Below are 21690 nucleotides of genomic sequence, written 5' to 3'. Positions count from 1 at the left end.
CAGCACCTTATATTATTCATAATTGCCTACAAAATTAGGGTTTTTCCCATTTATCCAATATGTCTCCTTTAAATTTGTTTCTAGCTGTTGCTATTTTCCCCATCCCTGATTTCCAAACCATTGTAATTATGTATTAGTAGCCAGCCAGGGTTGCACTTCCACAATGCCTTGAATATTCTATAGTCCTATGAAGAAGAATACCAAAAGTGTGCAAGGCATTGTGGGACTAGAATCTTTGCTGAAGGAGAACTGATTTCTTATACCTCCCAACATTTGAAAAATGCAAAGAGGGACAAAAAGCAATGGCATGCATAGCGCAGCAGAAATTTGTTGACCATGCCCATTTTTTCTCTAAATACCACTCCCATTTTACAAAATTTGGTAGGTTATTAAAAGTTTGAACACATTTCTAGGGGTTTGGGGATCTTGTTTTAAGTGTTATTACAGTTTTGCTAAAAAAGGTGAAATTGCCCTTTAGGCTGCAAGTCTCAGTTCCCCCAAAAGACCTGTTTAGAAAATTTTATGTACAGCTTGTTAACTTTTCTGGGCTCTCTGCCAAAAGCTACTTATTTAATTAAGGTTAAGAAACATTGTATCTTTTTTAGCATTCAATGCAGGTTCAGTGCAGGAGATCAAAGGGAAATGAGGGACTTTTTAGAGAGAATCCGGGACTGTGGGCTGACCTGTCAAAATGGGGACCGTCCCGCGAAAATCGGGCAGTTGGGAGGAATGATACAGTAAGGTATAGTTGTCAAAATGAAACTAGAGAGATTGTCTCCTTAAGATCTTTTACTCTTTCAACTTTAATGTTTGCATCCATTTAATTTGTAACTAGCGCACATGTATGATGGTGAGAAAACCCAGAAAGGGTTTATGACATCTCTATTTAATTTTATAAATATTTCAAACAAAATGAGGTGTGTGATGTGTATAGCAATCCAATCTGTCAGGACATGTTCTAAAAGGTAAACTGTTTGCATTGCTGCCACCATGTGTTCGTAAGGTTTTTAATAATAGTTTTTTCTGTCTGTTCTGTTAAGGGTTGCATTCTTATGGGTTCCTTAGTGTATATATATATATACCCATCACAGTGTCTATTTTATAAAGTGTGGTATTTGGTTAAGGAGTTTTAGGCAGTAATTCTTTTTAAAAGCATCTTGGGAATGTAGCTTATTAAAATGACACTGGCAGTTACTTAACACTAGAGGTCACAATGTGTACATGGAGCTGAGCGGAATTTCACAGTTGTAATTTGTCTTGATATGGGTAATACAAGAGGACAACATTACAGGAATATGTTCATGTTCATGCGTGCCATTTCTACAATACATCATTTAAAATGGCTTCTCAAACATAATCATGCTTAAATGAAAAGTCAATCCAAAATATAATTTTTTGTCTAATAAAAGAAAACATACATCTAAGCAACTTTGCGATATACATTCATTACATATTTGCAATGGTTTTTGAGTTATTGGTATTTATAATTGCTATTAGAAGTAGTGTTTGCCAGTCCTTTTCTATTCCCTACCCTGGTGGCTCTGGCGTTTAAAACAATGTAACACAAACCAGCAGACTGACAGACCTGACTTGCTGGAGGAGACTGGCAATACTGCTTTCAATAGCAATTACATTTACAAATATGGAACAAAATTCACAAGGCCCAAGGAGGCCGATTGGTCTTTACCACTGGGTAACATCTGGTGAGTTAAGGGTGTGGCATGTCCAGCCCTCCAAGCAATGGTGTCTTTTCAATCCAGATACTCCGCTATAAATTTTCAGCTGGAAGTTAGTTCTTAGCTTTCCTGATCAGTTGCAGCATGCAGGCCTCGTTAATGCCCAACCTTCCAATTTAAATACTCCTCTACAGCCTTTTTTGCTGGAAGTTTGAGTTCCCGTTAGCCGTTTTTGTAGGTAGTAGGTTTTCAGACTATTCCAGAACATGGCATGTGAAAGTAACTTTGGCATTTGTACAAGGACCCAGTTTTTGCTTTGTCACCTCTGGTGGATATGCTCTCATCTAAAACCCTGGAGATGCCGGGGATTGAACCCGGGGCCTCATACATGCGAAGCATGCGCTCTACCACTGAGCTACATCCCCATCATGCGGTGCTATTATAGCACTGAAGCAGTCTATTAGCATTTCAAAACCTGCGCTATCAGAAGATAACAAAGACAGCTAGGGCTTCAACACGTTGAAAGCTAAGAACTAACTTCCAGCTGAAAATTTATAGCGGAGTATCTGGATTGAAAAGACACCATTGCTTGGAGGGCTGGACATGCCACACCCTTAACTCACCAGATTTTACCCAGTGGTAAAGACCAATCGGCCTCCTTGGGCCTTGTGAATTTTGTTCCATATTTGTAAATGTAATTACTATTGAAAGCAATTAGTTTCACTTTAGGACTCCCTGGGTCTGAAGAGCAGAGGAGAAGCTGATAAAACTTATTAGCAGTCCACTGATAATGACCTGATTTAGGGCTCTGGCACACGGGGGAGATTAGTCGCCCGCGATTAACTCCCTGTTCGCGGGCGACTAATCTCCCCGAGTTGCCTACCCCTGCCATCCCACCGGCGAACATGTAAGTCGCCGGCTGGATGGCAGACGCGGATCGGCAGTCGGATCGGGGACCGCATCAACGAGCCGATGCGGTCCCCGATCCGACCAGATTTTCTAACCTGGCCGATCGAGATCTGGCCAATTTCAGGCCAGATCTGCTCTCCCCATACACGGGCCGATTAGCTGCCGAATCGGTCCAAGGGACCGATATCGGCAGCTATAGTCGGCCCGTGTATGGCCACCTTTAGGGCTAAAGCTTAGGGAAAGGAGGAGTTTGATTGAAGGCAGATAAGGAGCTCTGAACAATTTGACCTGTTTGTAATTGGAGATGGGGGGGTGAGATGTACTGTGCAAAACACAAAAGTTTACAGTTAGTGCTTTATATCAGCAAAAAATTAGATAAGTAAGGATTTTTTTTCAAATAAAATAATAGGCCAGTCCCCCATGCAGTGCATTGAGATACCCTAGGCAGAGTAGCTAGAGTTTGGGAACCACTGCTCTCAAGCCTTTACACAGGCAGTTCTTTTCTAGCACCCTTTGCACTTTCAATAAGGCAGCTTATTTTAAAGCAAAGCCTATCTTGTAGCCTTTATTCATACATAAACGTGTTTGCTTCGGAAGACTAGCAAATGCTTTGATGAGGCTCATTTATTCAAAACTATGGAGATGCCGGGGATTGAACCCGGGGCCTCATACATGCAAAGCATGCGCTCTACCACTGAGCTACATCCCCATCCTGCTGTGAATGTCATTCTACTCATTTATCATGGGTGTATTTTATTGGTTCCGCTGTACGAAGACAGCAAAGGCAGCTGGAACTGTCAACATTCCTGTGTATTGGTTAACATCAACTTTTTTATACTCTTGCTCACATGGAAATAAAACCAGTCTTTACCACTGTGTAACTTGAGCCATCTGGTGAGTTAAAGGAGAAGGAAAGGTAAAAACTAAGTAAGCTTTATCAGAAAGATCTATGCAAATACAGCCATAAGCACTTACAGCAATGCTGCACTGAGTCCTCTATCAAAAGAAACACAGGATTACTTGTCTCTTATTTTATAAACATGATGTTCCAGTGTCTGACTTCCTCTCTCAGAAACATTATTAATTCCCTTGGCCAGAGTCTGTGCAGTTCTCTCCTCTCTCCCCTCTCCAGCTCCTTCCCACGAGAATGCTAAGAACTCCTTCCCCCCTCCCTTAGGAATGTGTGATCTGAGCTATAACGGTGGAATTTATGTGGCAAATCGATTGTCAGTAAAATGCCAAAATGACTTTCCTTTTCCTTTAAGGGTGTGGCAAATTCTGGATATTGTTCAAGTCCACATTCACGTGTGTTGGTTAACATCAACTTTTTTATGCCCTTGCTTTCATGGAAATAAAACTATGTATCCATATTGGCTTCCCACAAACATTGTTATCCATCAGAATGTCATCTATGACAAGAAGCCATCTTGCCTTATGCAATACAACTCCTCAACAAATTTCAATTTGAAAACTAGCTTAAGAATATAACCAGCATCTCTAAGAAGAGAGAGTGAAAAGTAGGGGCAATGCAAGGACAACAATTTCCAGAAACATAGAGTGTCAATGGGAGCAAAGGGATACGAAACAAAATGAACATGCTCTAATACCAAGGAGGCCAATTGGTCTTTACCACTGTGTAACTTGAGCCATCTGATGAGTTAAGGATGTGGCAAATTCTAGGTATTGTTCATGTCCAGCCCTCCAAACAATGGTGTCTTTTCAATCCAGATACTCCGCTACAACCTTTCCGCTGGAAGTTAGTTCTAAGTGTTCAACGTGTGCCACCTGATCAGCTGCAGGATCCAGGCCTCGTTAATGCCCAACTTTCAGAGCAAAGCAAAGATGCCTTTCAATCTAAATACTCCTCTAAAACCTCTTCCATTGGAAATTTGTGTTCCCATTAGTCGTTTAGGTAGGTAGTACTTTTTCAAACTATTCCAGAACATGGCATGTGAAAGTAACTTTGGCGTTTGTACAAGGACCCAGCTTTTGCTTTGCCACCTCTGGTGGATATGCTCTCATCTAAAACCCTGGAGATGCCGGGGATTGCGCTCTACCACCGAGCTACATCCCCATCATGCAGCACTCGGTGCTAGTATAGCATTGAAGCAATCTATTAGCATTTCAAAACCTGGACTATCTGAAGATAACAAAGACAGCTAGGGCTGACAATATGCTTGAAACACACGGTTACTCAACCTTTTTCACAGCTGCTTTTGTGGATCTAAAACCAGATATTACATTACATTACATTACATTAACATTTATTTATAAAGCGCCAACATATTCCGCAGCGCTGTACAATAAGTGGGTTTCATACACTGGACATACAGAGTAACATATAAAGCAATCAATAACCGATACAAGAGGTGAAGAGGGCCCTGCCCAAAAGAGCTTACAATCTACTGAGTTTGTCAAAATTCAGTAACCTGTATGACAGAACTAAACAAACACATTGTGGAATCTGGGTAGTAGTAATCTGTCACCTTCTCAAAGTTCCTGGTGAAAACTTCTGCATGTCAGCCATTTCTGCGCATCTGACAGATAGGAGTTTTTTTCAAAGTCAGAGGGACAGTATTCACCCCATTTTCAACATGAAATGAATACGTAGGGCATGTGCTCAACATACTTTTTGCCTTTTAGAACTATGGTTTTTGTTATATCTGAAACTAAAGAAAAAAAATGCAACTAATTTCACTTTAGGACTCCCTGGGTCTGAAGAGCAGAGGAGAAGCTGATAAAACTTATTAGCAGTCCACTGATAATGAGCTGATTTAGGGCTAAAGCTTAGGGAAAGGAGGAGTTTGATTTAAAGGAGAAGTAAAGGCTAGTAAAGAGTTCATTTAAAAATGCAGGCATACCTTCAGTTGTCTTAATAGTGCCCATTAGTGTCCCCATATTTCAGTAGTTCAGATGATCAGAAGCCAAACAGGAAGAAAAAACGCCCTTATAAAAAATGGATGCAGCCGCAGCTGGGGCCGTAACAAGAGGACGCAGCCGGCAGGCAGGTGCTGGGGGGGGGGGGGGAGAGGTGAGCGGGGAGAGCCAAGCGGGGAGCGCGGAGGGGATGGAGCAGAGTGGGGGGGGTGGTTACAAGAGAATGCAGCCGACAGGCAGGGGCTGGGGGGGAGGCAAGCGGGAAGCAGCAAGCGGAGCGGGGGGTGCTGACAAGAGGACGCAGCCGGCAGGCAGGTGCTGGACGAGTTGGTGCGTGAGCTGGGGGGGGAGACACAAAAGACGCATGTGCAGTAGAGACAGTGAGGGAAAGGGAGTGGGCATCCCTTGTTAAAGATGGCGACGCCGTTGACTGAAACAAGTATGTAGAATGTAGCAGGTGTATCTCTGTAAATCTTTCATTAGGCAAGCCAGGAATATAGCGTTTTTACACAACAATAGTAGTACTATTTAATAGCGTGCTCAATAGATTTTGACTTTCCTTGTCCTTTAAGGCAGATAAAGGAGCTCTAAACAATTTGGAGATGAGGGGGGGGTGAGATGTACTGTGCAAAAGTTTCCAGTTAGTGCTTTATATCGGCAAAAATTGAGATAAGTAAGGTTTTTTTTTAAATAAAATAATAGGCCAGTCCCCCATGCAGTGCATTGAGATACCCTAGGCAGAGCAGCCAGAGTTTGGGAACCACTGCTCTCAAGACTTTACACAGGCAGTTCTTTTCTAGCACCATTTGCACTTTCAATAAGGCAGCTTATTTCAAAGCAAAACCTATTTTGTAGCCTTTATTCATACATACGTTTGTGTTTGAACACTAGCAAATGCTTTAATGAGGCTCTCTTATCCAAAACTGTGGAGATGCCGGGGATTGAACCCGGGGCCTCATACATGCAAAGCATGCGCTCTACCACTGAGCTACATCCCCATCCTGCTGTGAACGTCTTTCTACTCATTTTTCATGGGTGTATTTTATTGAATCAGCTGTACGAAGCCAGCAAAGGCAGCTGGAACTGTCAACATTCCTGTGTGTCGGTTAACATCAACTTTTTTATACTCTTGCTCTCATGGAAATAAAACCAGTCTTTACCATCTGGTGAGTTAAAGGAGAAGGAAAGGTAAAAACTAAGTAAGCTTTATCAGAAAGATCTATGAAAATACAGCCATAGGCACTTACAGTAATGCTGCAAAAGAAACACAGGATTTCTTGTCTCTTATTTTGTAAACATGATGTTCCAGTGTCTGACTTCCTCTCTCAGAAACAGCCTTAATTGTCGGGGCCAGAGTCTGCTCATTTCTCTCCTTTCTCCCCTCTCCTGCTCCCCCTTCCCACCATAATGCTAAGAACTCCCCCCCCCTCCCTTAGGAATGTGTGATCTCAGCTATAATGTTAATAATAATAATCTCAGCTATAACGCTAGAGACTGTAGGAAGGAAGCTACCTAAAATGGCAGCTGCTATCTTAAGCAAACAGAGAAAACTTCTAAAGCTGTTTACTCAGGTAATGGTTTCTGCAGGATAAATATATTGTTCTAGGTGGCACTAATGAGGCAAATCTATTGGTAGTAAAATGCCAAAATGACTTTCCTTCGCCTTTAAGGGTGCGGCAAATTCTGGATATTGTTCAAGTCCACATTCACATGTGTTGGTTAACATCAACTTTTTTATACCCTTGCTTTCATGGAAATAAAACTACCGTATGTATCCATATTGGCTTCCCACAAACATTGTTATCCATTGGAATGTCATTGATGACAAGAAGCTATCTTGCCTTATGCAATACAACTCCTCAGCAAATTTCAATTTTAAAACTAGCTTAAGAATATAACCAGCATCTCTAAGGAGAGAGAGTGAAAAGTAGGGGCAATGCAAGGACAACAATTTCCAGAAACAATGGCAGCCGACGGAAATGGAACAAAATGAACATGCTCTAATACCAAGGAGGCTAATTGGTCTTTAACACTGTGTAACTTGAGCCATCTGGTGAGTTAAGTGTGTAGCAAATACTGGGTATTGTTCACATCCAGCCCTCCAAGCAATGCTGTTTTTTTCATTCCAGACACTCCATTACAATCTTTCCACAAGTTAGTTCTAAGCTTTCAATGTGTGCCACCTGATCAGCTGCAGAATGCAGGCCTTGTTAATGTCAAACCTTCCAAGCAAAGAAGACTTTCAATCTAAATACTCCTCTACAACCTCTTTCGTTGGACATTTGAGTTCCCATTAGTCATTTAGGTAGGTAGTACTTTTTCAGACTATTCCAGAACATGACATGTGAAAGTAACATTGGCATTTGTACAAGGACCCAGTTTTTCATTTGCTGTCTCTGGTGGATATGCTCTCTTCTAAAACCCTGGAAATGCTGGGGATTGAAGCCGGGGCCTCATAAGGTCTGTAGAGTGTAATTGGTCTCCTGTCACTAAAGCAAAACCCCCAACAACCAACTTCTAGCATATGACAGTAATCATAATAACCACTCAGACAACATAATTCGTTTTTGGAAAAAAGGGGGAGGTCATGTTTATTAAAAATTTTGACCGAATAAAATGCGGGCCCCAAATCATTCCCATTTAAGGGAGAACACAATTTGCACCGTTGCAAATGGGCAGGCCCACCACCAGTTGTCATAGTAGACATATATGGGCTTCTCCTGTAGGGATTCCTGCCTGGAAGCAGAACCAGTGCCAGTGAGCCCCTCAGTGTTTGCCCCTCCAAAAACACATTTGGGCTTCTCCTGTAGGGATAGCTCCTGCCTGGAAGCAGAACCAGTGCCAGTGAGCCCCAATTACCCTCACAGCCCTTATGGGGCTTCTTTTGTATTCACTGCACACTCAGCCTCTTCTTACATGCGAAGCATGCGCTCTACCTCTGAGCTATATCCCCATCATGCAGCACTCAGTATAGCATTGAAGCAATCTATTAGCATTTTAAAACCCAGGTTATCTGAAGATAATAAAGACAGCTAGAGCTGACAATATGCTTGAAACACACGGTTACTCAACCTTACACAGCTGCTTTTGTGGATCTAAAACCAGATATGCATCAATACTGAGTTTGTCAAAATTCAGTAACCTGTATGAGAGAACTAAAGAAATGCATTGTAGAATCTGCGTAGTAGTAATCTGTCACCTTCTCAAAGTTCCTGGGTAAAACTTCTGCATGTCAGTCATTTCTGCAGGACATTTCATCTGACATTTATGAGTTTTTTCAAAGTCAGAGGGACAGTATACACCCCATTTCAACATGAGATGAATACGTAGGGCCAGGGCCGCCATCAGAAATCACGGGGCCCCTCACAACAAGATTTTCTGGGCCCCCCCCTCCTCCCACACTCCCAATGGCCCCTCCCCCAGTGACCCCTCCCATCAATACAAAGGACATACAGACATTGGTAGCCAGGGCCCCCCATAAAACATTGGTGGCCAGGGGTTACGTTTTGCATTGGTGCCAGGGCAGGTACCCCTAAATCAATGCTGGCCAGCCCAGGGCCCCCTAAAACATTGGTGCTCCCCCCAAATTACTCATACTATGGCCTGCCCTCTGCTGCTTCCTTCCGCATTCTTCGGCTCCCCCCCAGCGTCCTCCTGTTTCTTCCAAGGCCACCCAAGCATCCTCCTGCTTCCCTCCAGGCCCCTCAAAGCATCCTCCGGCTTCCCCCAGGGCACCCCCAGCATCCTCCGGCTCCCCCCAGGCCCCCCCCCCAGCATCCTCCTGCTTCCCCCAGGGCACCCCCAGCATCCTCCTGCTTCCCCCAGGGCTCCTCAAAGCATCCTCCTGCTTCCCCCAGGGCCCCCCCAGCATCTTCCGGCTTCCCCCAGCATCTTTCAGCTTACCCCCAGGGCCCCCAAGTATCCTTCAGCTTACCCCCAGGGCCCCCAAGTATCCTTCAGCTTACCCCCAGGGCCCCCCAAGTATCCTTTAGCTTACCCCCAGGCCCCCCCAAGTATCCTTCAGCTTACCCCCAGGGCCCCCCAAGTATCCTTCAGCTTACCCCCAGGGCCCCCAAGTATCCTTCAGCTTACCCCCAGGGCCCCCAAGTATCCTTCAGCTTACCCCCAGGGCCCCCAAGTATCCTTCAGCTTACTCCCAGGGCCCCCAAGTAACCTTCAGCTTTCCCCCAGGGCCCCCAAGCACCTTACATTTCCTGGCACCCAGCTCCGGCGATGTCCTCCTCTATGTGCCGCGGCTCTCTGCTACTTCCATGCTTTTATAAGGTTGCGCCCCGTGCGTGTGACGTCAGTACGCACGGGCGCAACCTTATAAAAGCAAAGATGCGGCAGAGAGCCACGGCACAAAGAGGAGGATAAAACTAAAGACAGGGCCCGGGACGATCGTACCCCCTGTGCCCCCCTGATGGCGGCCCTGCGTAGGGCATGTGCTCAACATACTTTTTGCCATTAAGAACTATGGTTTTTGTTATATCTGAAACTAAAGAAAAAAATGCAACTAATTTCACTTTAGGACTCCCCGGTGCTGAAGAGCAGAGGAGAAGCTGATAAAACTTATTAGCAGCCCACTGATAATGAGCTGATTCAGGGCTGAAGCTTAGGGAGGAGTTTGCTTAAAGGCAGATAAGGAGCTTTGAACAATTTGACCTGTTTGTAATTGAAGATCGGGGGTGAGATGTACTGTGCAAAAAACAAAAGTTTCCAGTTAGTGCTTTATATCAGCAAAAAATAAGATAAGTAAGGATTTTTTTAAAATAAAATAATAGGCCAGTCATGGCCAGCCTTCAAAACAATGGTGCTTTTTCAATCCAGATACTCCGCTACAACCTTTCAGCTGGAAGTTAGTTCTAAGCTTTCAACGTGTGCCACCTAATCAGTTGCAGGATCCAGGCCTGTTAATACCTAACCTTCCAAGCAAAGAAGCCTTTCAGTCTAAATACTCCTCTGCAACCTTTTTCGTTGGGACATTTGAGTTCCTATTACCCATTTAGGTAGGTAGTACAGACTATTCCAAAACATGGCATGTAAAGGTAACATTAATGTTTGTAAAATAAATTCATTTCCCATCTTCAGAGTTTATTAGGGATGGATTTGAGGTTTTCCCTTCTATTTTCACTGCATATAATAGAAAGTAAGTTTAATTTATTTCAGCAGACAATGGGAGCTGAGGGTTATGGAATAAAATGGACATGCTTAAATACCAAGGAGGCCGATTAGTCTTTCCCACTGTGTAGCTTGAGTTAAGGGTATGGCACATTCTGGGTATTGTTCATGTCCAATCCTCCAAGAAGGGGTAAAGTTGCCCAGGAAATGCTCCGAAAATGAAATAACACAAAATGTCAACCACTGACACCTATAAATGTTTCCAAAGTGACCTGTGTCAATCACAGATGCACAATTGAAGCTGCAGAATGTCACATTCAAGGCAAATGCCAGGAATGACAGCAACAGGAATTATTTCAAAGCGTAGAGAAAAGCCTGCTTTTCTCTACGCTTTGAAAAAATCCGGAGTGCCTGCCTGTTTCTATTTTTGAGCAACAGGAATTAGAAAGGCACCTGATTTGGTCCAAAGCAGATTAGGGCATTGGTCACAAATGCATCAGAAGCATCTCACTCTGGCAATGTGCTGTTATGGGAAAAACGTTGCACTGTGGCTAAAAAACAGAGTGATTGCGTTAAAAATTGCACATTTCCCTTGTAGCCTTTAATGACCAATAAAGTCTGTTTGGCATGATGTGTAGGTCTTGGTGAGTAGGGACGCTGAATAATTAATAATGCCAAATCTGGCCTGCACAGTTCCTTTCCCAGTGGCACATATCATATAGTAATAGAAATAGAACAGTATTTTCACAAGTGACTTTAGAATATTGCAGACGGAATGTGCTAATCAACTCCATTCACTAAAAGGATGCTCCTATTATCCAAAGGGGAAAACAAATCACATTTGAGACATCCATTTTAATGCTGTCGACATTGTTTCATCTGACTGGTCAATAGGCCTTAACATTTTATTATACAGACTGCGTGTGCACACAATTACTCTCAAATCTCTGGAGTTGCTGAAATACGTGGATACACCTATTATGTAGTAGGCAAACTATAGCTAACTAAAGATAACTAGTGCAATATTACAGCTAAGAGCTGTGAAGCTACTAAAGCTTATTACGGTCACTACTGCAGCAGTGCAACTATGTTGTCTTACTTTTTATTGTAGTGTAAAGATGTTAAACAGAATGGAGCTTATGTTACTGTATTCACTTGTGAATTCATAAGTGTCTCACAAATACTGTGTTATCATTAGTGCTAGTGTTTAAAGTTTGACAAATTTAAACTTTATACTGTGGATTACCAAACTACAAAGCTTTAGGGCTCTGGCACACGGGGAGATTAGTTGCCCCCAATAAATCTCTGCTACAGTTGGTGCATCTCCCTGAAAAGCCCTTCCACCAGCGATAAAGGAAATTGCTGGTGGAAAGGCATACGAATTGCTTCAGTTTTCTGAAATCGTGCAAAGTTTCATCCAGCAGGCAACTTTGCAGGGCTTTGGGGAAAAACATCAGGGGCTGATGTGAATAATAAACATCAATGTAAAAACACTATTTAAATCAATCTGTGTTGTATAAGGGCTAATATAACACTTCATGCAAAGCATTTCCTTCAATGAAGAATACCCTAAAAAACTTTACAGCATTACCCAACACATTTCACTACATAAATCTACCCAGCCACCATTATGCCCTCTCAGTTCCAAATGATAAAATACCTGACTAACCAAATGATTAGCTGGTAATACTAAGATTACCAGAAAGCATTGCTGCTGCCCTTAGGCTCCTGTCCTACTCACTAGTCCACAACTTCCAGTCCAACCAGTCTAACCAGTCTAACGCTGATTCAGTAAATGAGAAATCACTCAGTGAGTGAGTCACTTGAAACACAGTACTCTATGACACGTGTGCGGAAGTGAGGCTTGGGACGCTTATCTTACACGACAAGGGAAGTGAAATTGATTGCTCCCTCCTGGCAATCCAAAGTTAGCTGCTGCATCTTTGACAATATGATATGGCCCCTGCTTCTTCTTGTACCCTGTTTCTTGTTGCCCGGGACCGGGGCGATCTCCTTCTACTTGCGTCCTCTGGGGAAAAAGTGCCTGAAAGAAGAAATTCATAAAGATGTGTTGGTGACTGGAGAGTATGAGGTGTCTGAGCAGCCTGGTCTGACTTGCGACCTCAAGGTATAGTATTATATAAATTTCTTTATATGACATACTGCTGCTGTTTCCTATTGATCAGCTGAGGCAGTTGTACATCACCAGAAATTATAAAGAAATACAGGATTCACTGCTTTTGTTTATTACAGGACTGAACTGCGGGGGTTGCGGGGGGGTCTCAGCGGGGAGCAGGGATCGGGCAGTAGTTTGAGGACGCAGTGGGGGGCAGGCAGCAGGAGTGGCCCGTAGTTTGAGGACACAGCAGAGAGGGGTGAGCAGGCAGCAGGAGTGGCCCGTAGTTTGAGGACACAGCAGAGAGGGGTGAGCAGGCAGCGGGAGTGGGCCGTAGTTTGAGGACACAGCAGAGAGGGGTGAGCAGGCAGCGGGAGCGGGCCGTAGTTTGAGGACACAGCAGAGAGGGGTGAGCAGGCAGCGTGAGCGGGCCGTAGTTTGAGGACTATAGTGCAGCCCCTCAACAGTCTGAGGGACCATGAACTGGCCCCCTGTTTAAAAAGTTTGAGGACTCCTGCTCTAAAGTATAAATATTTCATGGGTTGTGGTTCACATATACAGGACTGTACTATTACATTATTGCACAATTACTTATGGGTAAGGTGCACCTCCATATACTAAAATATCCCAAAGATATATTTATAGCACTAACGATAACACAGTATTTGTGAGACACTTATGAATTAACAAGTGAATTCAGTAACATAAGCTCCATTCTGTTTAACATCTTTACACTACAATATAAAGTAAGACAACATAGTTGCACTGCTGCAGAAGTGACCATAATAAACTTTAGTAGCTTTACAGCTCTTAGCTGTAATATTGCACTAGTTATCTTTTTACAGTTTCCCAACTTCTAATGATGTGGTTAGCTATAGTTTGCCTACTACATAATAAGTGTATCCACGTATTTCAGCAACTCCAGAGATTTGAGAGTGATTGTGTGCACACGCAGCCTGTATAATAAAAGGCCTAATGACCAGTCAGATGAAACAATGTCAACAACATTAAAATGGATGTCTCATATGTGATTTGTTTTCCCCTTTGGATAATAGCACATTCCGTCTGCAATATTCTAAAGTCACTTGTATAGTCACTATATACATTATACTGCATTAAGAAGAGGTTAGATGGCTTTTTTGCAAGTGAGGGAATACAGGGTTATGGGAGATAGCTCTTAGTACAAGTTGATCCAGGGACTCCATCTTGGAGGATCTTTTTTCCCTCTGCGGCAAATTAGAGAGGCTCCAGATGGGTTTTTTTGCCTTCCTCTGGATCAACTAGCAGTTAGGCAGGTTATATATAGGCATTATGGTTGAATGTGATGGACGTAGGTCTTTTTTTAACCCAACTTACTATGTTACTATGTTAACTATATAAAATACTGGGCAAGGAACTGTGCAGGCACGATTTGGAATTAATTATTCAGCGTCCCTCCTCACCAAGACCTACACATTATGCCAAACAGACTTTAGGGGTCATTAAAGGCTACAAGGGAAATGTGCAATTTTTAATGCAATCACCCTGTTTTTTAGCCACAGTGCAGCGTTTTTCCCATAACAGCACATTGGCAGTCACCAGAGTGAGATGCTTCTGATGCATTTGTGACCAATGTCCTAATCTGCTTGAACCAAATCAGGTGCAGTTGTGCCTTTTTAATTCCTGTTGCTGTCATTCCTGGTGTTTGCCTTGAATGTGACATTCTGTAGCTTCAAGTGTGCCTCTGTGATTGACACAGGCCACTTTGGAAACATTTATAGGTGTCAATGGTTGACATTTTGTGTTGTTTAATTTTCAGGGCACTTCCTGGGCAACTTTACCCCAAGTTTACCAAGGAAAGTGATTATTACATGATTTCTTGTCTTCTCTTGTGTATACATGTTCTTCTGTGTCAGACTTCCTGCTCTCAGAAAAAACCTTCAGGGCACAGGCACAAGTCTGCATAGTTTGCTCCTCTCTCTCTTCCCACCCTCCCCATCAGAATTTGCCCCCCCTCCAATCTTTGTGCAAGTTTAGCAACTAGCTGCTAGAGCTGCAGCACGGACATTACTGAGACCTAGCTAAAATGGTTGCTGCTATCTTAAGCAAAACAGAGAGCTTCTAGGGCTGTTTACTCAGGTATGGTAAAGCTTCCTATAGGATAAATATAGCTTGCACTATTGTTACAAATTTATTGGCAATAAAATGCTAAAATCCCTTTCCTTCTCTTTTAAATGAATTATAAAATATCTTGGCGTAGGGAGACTGTTTTGATTATAACATACTAATAACTCTTCAGAAAATGAGCTCTAAAATTGAATAGATATGCTGTGGGCTTGGGACCTGGGGTGTTCTGGATAAGGGATTTCCCTAATTTGGCAAGAAGAAGAAAGAAGAGTGCTTGTGTATACCCTGGGCCAGTGTACTTTTCTGCTAAAAGGAGCACAGGCCTGGGGTAACAGTAAGTGATCCAGGGACTCCATCTTGGAGGATCTTTTTTCCCTCTGCGGCCGCCAGTGATTGAACCTTTCCTTCTCCATCAAGGTATAAAGAGCCAAATCACGGAAAGGTCCCTTATGCAGAAAAAAACAGGCTCCAAGCTCTGATACCTATACTTATTTTAGAGCTCTGTTTACTGCTCATTTTATGAAAAATTATTGGTATGTTATAATTCAAACAGTCTGTATTTCCCTATGCCAATATATTTTCTAATTATTTTAATAAAAAACAAAAAAATCGCTTAATCAATATATTCAATAGATTTGTTTTGCTACTAATTTGGATTCATGCAGATTAGTACTGTAGTACTTAGTAATGTAGATACTGTTTTATTATTATTATTATTTTATTTATTATTAAATCATACAGGAATTCATTTGAATTATTTGATTAAATGCACTTTATGGGGGAATGACCTTCCCAGTCCCATATATGAAGCTTGCTGGATAACAGATTTTCAGATAAGGGATCCTACACCTGTACTGGGAATTTTGGTAAAAAGAGTGCTTTAATTAAGTACAAATAATAAAGTAAGCTATATAAACAGGGTGTATTTTACCTTGTAGAGATAATGACATCATTTAATTATGTGTTTACATACACCTTATTTTTTCCCACAGGTAACAGACTCCATTGGCCACATTCTTTATTCCAAGGAAGATGCAAGGAAGGGCAAATTTGCATTTACTACTGATGATAATGATGTGTATGAAGTCTGCTTTGTGAGCAAAAGTCCATCTGGTCAGTGCTCCATATTTACTGAAAAGCCATGTACAGCTTCTTTGTTCTATTCAGTTTTAACTAAATATTATCATGTGGGATTGTCTTTTACCTTTTAGATACGCTCAGTTTCACAGACCAATTAATTGCCCTTGATATAAAGCATGGCGTGGAAGCAAAGAATTATAAAGATGTAAGTACTGTTACCTAACAAGGTACAGTTTTAATAAAGCATTTATGCTACAACAATATTTTGTGACACATAGGGGCACATTCATTAAAGTACGAATCCAAATCATGAAATCCGATAATTTCTGATGATTGCAAAAGTCACGAAAATTCCGTTTGTTTGAATACGAAGATTTCCTACTTACGATCCGAAAGTTGAAATGATCGTTTGTGAATGGCGATCCAATAGTCACGCAATTTTTGTATCCGAACAATCGTAAATGGCAGGAAAACCTTTCTGACTTTGATCCTTCTGTGCATGATTTTGGAAGCCTCCCATAGGACTCAATGGCACTCTGCAGCTCCAACCTGGCCCAAGGAAAGTCTCCCATAGGGCTCAATGGCACTCTGCAGCTCCAACCTGGCCCAAGGAAAGTCTCCCATAGGGCTCAATGGCACTCTGCAGCTCCAACCTGGCCCAAGGAAAGTCTCCCATAGGGCTCAATGGCACTCTGCAGCTCCAACCTGGCCCAAGGAAAGTCTCCCATAGGACTCAATGGCACTCTGCAGCTCCAACCTGGCCCAAGGAAAGTCTCCCATAGGGCTCAATGGCACTCGGCAGCTCCAACCTGGCCCAAGGAAAGTCTCCCATAGGACTCAATGGCACTCTGCAGCTCCAACCTGGCCCAAGGAAAGTCATAATACCGAAGCTTGAATGAATCCAAAACTTTCGTACTCGTTGCGACAAATACGATTTTGTTGCACAAATTGTCACGCAGATTGTGGCAAAGTACGAAAAAGTTGCGCTGATTAATCAAAATATCGCAGAAAATACGCAAAAGCTGTAAACTTTAGAAAAAATACAAATTTTTTGTAATCGGACCTGTCGTTCTTAAATGAATGTGCCCCCCACTGTTCACTAATATCCTTCTGTTCAGAAATTGTTGTTCAGAAATGATTTCATATTTTAGACAGTGGTTTGTACATGTGTAACATAGGTGCAAAATGAACACGGTCAGCCTTCAAAACTATTTTAATACTCTCCTACTCTCCAGTGCATTTACTTATCCTTGTAAACAATGCATTGTTTCTTTTACTGAAAAGTGAATCATATGCCACCACGCTGGGACTGGCAATCTGAGAAGAACTGCTCTGCCAAAAAGCAATCTGTGTGAATTGTTTGGACCTCTGTGTACATAAAATGCCAAGGGCTCAGTGTTGTTATAACTAGACACTCATAGTAAAATAAAGCAGAATAGGAAAAAAGACAGAGTAGTCAATGATTCAGTTTTCGGGAAAAGAAACAATATATTGTTTGCAAGGATAAGAAATGCACAGGAGAGGATTATTTTAAATCTGAATGCTGACCTTATTCACTTTGCACTCCTGTAACACCTCTTTAATATACATGCAATTTCTGTCTGCTTTGGACTGAGATGAGTGGGCTGTGTAAAGTGGTAGCTCACCTTAGAGCTAGCTTAAGGTCCCCATACGCGGGCCTATAGTAGCTGCCGATATCAGTCCCTTGGACCGATTCGGCCTGTGTATGGGCAGGTTAGAAAATCTAGTCGGATTGGGGACCGCATTGGCTCGTTCATGCCGTCCCCGGACCGACTTTACCTATGCCCGTCATTATAATTCGATCGTTTGGCCCTGGGGCCAAACGATCGAATTACCCTGGATTCTCCCGATATTGCCCACCCGTAGGTGGGGGATATCGGGAGAAGATCCGCTCGCTTGCCGACATCGCCAAGCGAGCAGATCTGCCGGTGTATGGGGACCTTTATCCTCCTTATCTGCTGTTTTGAATAGTGGTCCCTGTAACATACTAACCTCTGTCTTCCTCCATACTTAGGTTGCAGAGACAGAGAAATTGAAGCCACTTGAAGTTGAGCTTAGACGTTTAGAGGATTTAACACAATCGGTTGTGAAGGACTTTTCTTATATGAAGAAAAGAGAAGAAGAAATGAGGGACACTAATGGTAAGAATGCACTGAGCATAGACATGGCTTATACCTGGGTTAAATAGGTTGTTTACAACATAGACAAGTCTAACAGTTCACATTAATAGAACAATCTTTACCATATATATAGTTAAAATGTGCAGCTGAAGAGAAATCCATCTCAGAATCATTCCACTGCTAATCCTTCACTTCTACACAGACCCTGTGCTGGGGCAGGGAGGGACCCCCTATAAACACTACAGTTGCTGTTTTACTTCCTTGTATGATGTCACACATAATACTGTCATTAGACTTAAAGGAGAAGGAAAGGCTAGTAAAGAGTTAATCTCAAGCTGCAGGCATACCTTCAGTTCTCTCAATAGTGCCCTTAAGTCTCCCTATATTTCTCCCATTCAGATGATTAGAAAAAAAGCTGAGCTGTGTAAAGAAAGTTCCCATAATGCCTCACTCCTGCACCGAGACCAAGACCGGCTTATCAGGAAGCGCATGCGCATTTTACATATTCTGTTTGTGCAGTGCACAGTAGAGTAGGGTAGAGTAGGTCATGCTTGCGTCTAGGTGGAGGGAGAAGATTTTCACCGGCGCCATGTTGGACTAACTTAAATATCCAACATGGCGGCCGCAATAGTTGATAAACAGCCCTTAGAACAATCGGCAAGTGCTCCAAAAATACTTGCTGGAAAGGTAAAAAAATGCAGCGATCAGATACAGGGACATGAGGCCTATGCATGTATGGGATGGGGGGGGGGCATTTTTAACCTTTTCCTTCTCCTTTAACTCCTGTTGGCTGTGTCTCGTGTCAGTCTGACATTGCTTTCTGTGCCTGTGATTTAGGTCCAATAGGAAAAAGTAAGGGTAAAGCTTGGACGTGATAATGTAAGCATATAGGAAATTCTCAGTGTGTCAGGTTCAACATAGGCCACGCCCATCTTCAGAAAGCTGATCAGAGAGATTTAACAGGTATAAAAAGTAGGTTTTACAGTGGCATTTTTATTTTTTACAATGAAAAATTGATTTTCTGATACGCTGAGCGCATTGTTGGTGGTTTAATAAGATTTGAGCATGGAAGGTGAACAACCCCTTTAAAAGAGAAGGAAAGGCTAATAAAGAGTTAATCTCAAGCTGCAGGCATACCTCCAGTTGTCTCAATAGTGCCCTTAAGTCTCCCCATATTTCTCCCATTCAGATGATCAGAAGCCTCATAGGAAAAAAAACGCTGAGCTCTGTAAAGAAAGTTCCCATAATGCCTCACTCCTGCACTGAGACCAAGACTGGTGTACATGCTCAGTGTGTACGATTATGAGTCAGCTTCCTGCTGATTGGCTCAGATCCACATTTCTAAGGGGGGGGGGAGTTCTTAGCATTCTTGAGTGCTTATGGCTGTATTTGCATACCTTTCTGATAAAGCTTACTTTTTTACCTTTTCTTCTTCTTTAACACAACTAGATGGTTCAATAAGCAGTGACATCCAGCTCCAACTTATCAGATGCAAATAATGTTAATTTCCTAGATGTGCATATCAATAGACTTAAGGACTGATGTGTGTTAGAAGTGACTGGAATGGCTAACACATCAGGCAGTACTTTCTCTATTCATGAATAGATGTGCAATCTGATACCACTGGAGTGTGCGACATAATTGCTTTATTCTCTCCTAACATAAATTGCATAGAAAGTTGCTACCGTGTGCTTATAAAACATTATCACCAAGATATAAATAGATTTTCCAAATTCGTTGCATACTGACATTCAGAGATTTCATGGCTGAGATTAGGGCTCTGGCACACGGGGGAGATTAGTTCACGCAAATCGCCGGAAAAGACTCGCGAGGTCTTTTTCGGCGATTTCGGGAAATCGCGCTGCCGCGTGTGCCATCCCGCCGGCGACTTACATGTTCGCCGGCGGGATGGCGGGTCATGGCAACTCGGGGAGATTAGTTGCCTGCGAACAGGGAGTTTTGTCGCGGGCGGCTAATCAATGATCAGGGCTCCTGGGCTTTTTGCTGCATGATAATAATAACTTTATTTTTCTTTCCCTCCCTTTCTCAACAGAATCGACCAGTCTCCGTGTACTCTACTTTAGTGCGTTCTCCATGTTTTGTCTTGTGGCCCTTGCTACGTGGCAAGTCTTTTACTTGAGACATTTCTTCAAGGCAAAGAAACTTATTGAGTGAATTATGTATTTAAATTTTAATAGGTCACCGGTCACTGTGTCCATCTGCTGCTGTGCTGTTTTCAGATGGAGGGTCTCAATTTTTCACAACAATTTGTCAAGTTATACATTCCTACCCACCTCAATATGGTCCCCCAAATACAAAGTTACATGTCCGTAGGTCAACGATTCATTTTCTGCCCAATTTTCTATCAAGGGATCTTTCTGTTTTAGAATGCATTACTGTACTTTGTGTTGTAATTGTCTATAGCGCACAGTAGAATGGAGATTGTTTACAGTAACTGCCATAGAAACTGGCATTTAGTATATTATGAATTATTTTATGCGGTGTCTGTAAAATAAGGGAAAGTGTGATTTTTATTTAAATAAATTAAAAGTGTCCTTTTTATGTAACCGCAAATTTATTTTATTTTTTATTTTAATATGGTTAACCAAAAATGTATGGTAAATGTTAAATATGACTGGCTTAAACTAATCATTATTTTCAGTGCAAGGAAAAAGGCAATTATTTCATAATTATAAAACATAAGGGCTTATTTATCAAAATTCGAGTTTGTTTTCCTAAATCAAATAAACTGGCATATTGATTGGTCGCTTATTTATTAATAAGGAAAACTCTAAAAATTTACTTTTGAGAACTTTCACTGACTTCTACTCGCAAGCTTTTAGATGGCAAATTTTTACATTTGAGTTTTTATTTTTTTGCACTTAATAAATACTAGACATTCTATTTTTCGAACCATAACTGAAATATTTAAGTGCAAAAAAAATCAAATTGAGAAAAAAAAATCAAACTTGACCATTTATAAATCACCCCTTTAGTGTGTATTATTGTTATATTAGTAGCAAATAGGATGCTTTTACTTAAAAAGCCATAATAAAGGGCTGCTAAAACTATATTAAAATCAATTATAGTGAATGCTTAATTGATCGGTTCACAAATATTTGTATTTGTAACATGTCAGTGTGTCACTGGGACAACACAAGTAAGGAAATGGCTAAACAACTTACTCTTAAAGAAATTTTAACACCGAAAAATGAAAGTGTATCAAAATAATGAATATATTATGTTCTATTGCCCTGCACTGGTAAAAGTTGTGTGTTTGCTTCTGGAACCCTATTAGGGCTCTGGCACACGGGGGAGATTAGTCGCCCGCGATTAACTCCCTGTTCGCGGGCGACTAATCCCCCTGAGTTGCCTACCCCTGCCATCCCACCGGCGAACATGTAAGTCGCCGGCGGGATGGCAGACGCGGCGGCGCGATTTAGCGCAAATCGCCGAAAAAGACTCGCGAGTCTTTTTCGGCGATTCCCTGAAATTGCCCCGCCGCGTCTGCCATCCCGCCGGCGACTTACATGTTCGCCGGTGGGATGGCAGGGGTAGGCAACTCAGGGAGATTAGTCGCCCGCGAACAGGGAGTTAATCGCGGGCGACTAATCTCCCCCGTGTGCCAGAGCCCTTACACTTTATACAAACAAATCTGCTGTGT

The 21690-nt window shown here is 42.2% G+C and overlaps 1 protein-coding gene and 3 non-coding genes across 4 annotated transcripts; 1 reads left to right on the top strand and 3 right to left on the bottom strand.

Moving 5' to 3' along the window:
* Nucleotides 1–2029: 2029 nt before the first annotated feature.
* On the bottom strand, nucleotides 2030–2101 carry trnaa-cgc. The gene has a single exon. It is a non-coding gene; the product is annotated as a tRNA-Ala (tRNA).
* A 1121-nt stretch (nucleotides 2102–3222) lies between these two features.
* trnaa-ugc lies at nucleotides 3223–3294 on the bottom strand. The gene has a single exon. It is a non-coding gene; the product is annotated as a tRNA-Ala (tRNA).
* A 3094-nt stretch (nucleotides 3295–6388) lies between these two features.
* On the bottom strand, nucleotides 6389–6460 carry trnaa-ugc. Its single transcript has one exon. It is a non-coding gene; the product is annotated as a tRNA-Ala (tRNA).
* Nucleotides 6461–12429: 5969 nt separating this feature from the next.
* tmed10l (transmembrane p24 trafficking protein 10 like) lies at nucleotides 12430–20793 on the top strand. Its single transcript, NM_001007924.1, has 5 exons — nucleotides 12430–12711; nucleotides 15798–15918; nucleotides 16017–16090; nucleotides 17921–18047; nucleotides 20080–20793. The coding sequence occupies exons 1-5, from the start codon at nucleotides 12535–12537 to the stop codon at nucleotides 20199–20201; spliced, it is 621 nt and encodes a 206-aa protein (NP_001007925.1). The 5' UTR covers nucleotides 12430–12534; the 3' UTR covers nucleotides 20202–20793.
* The last annotated feature ends 897 nt before the right edge of the window (nucleotides 20794–21690 follow it).

This window comes from Xenopus tropicalis, chromosome 4, assembly GCF_000004195.4.
Source record: "Xenopus tropicalis strain Nigerian chromosome 4, UCB_Xtro_10.0, whole genome shotgun sequence".
NCBI classification, from domain to species: Eukaryota; Metazoa; Chordata; class Amphibia; order Anura; family Pipidae; genus Xenopus; species Xenopus tropicalis.
This window is presented reverse-complemented; position numbering and strand designations above follow the sequence as displayed.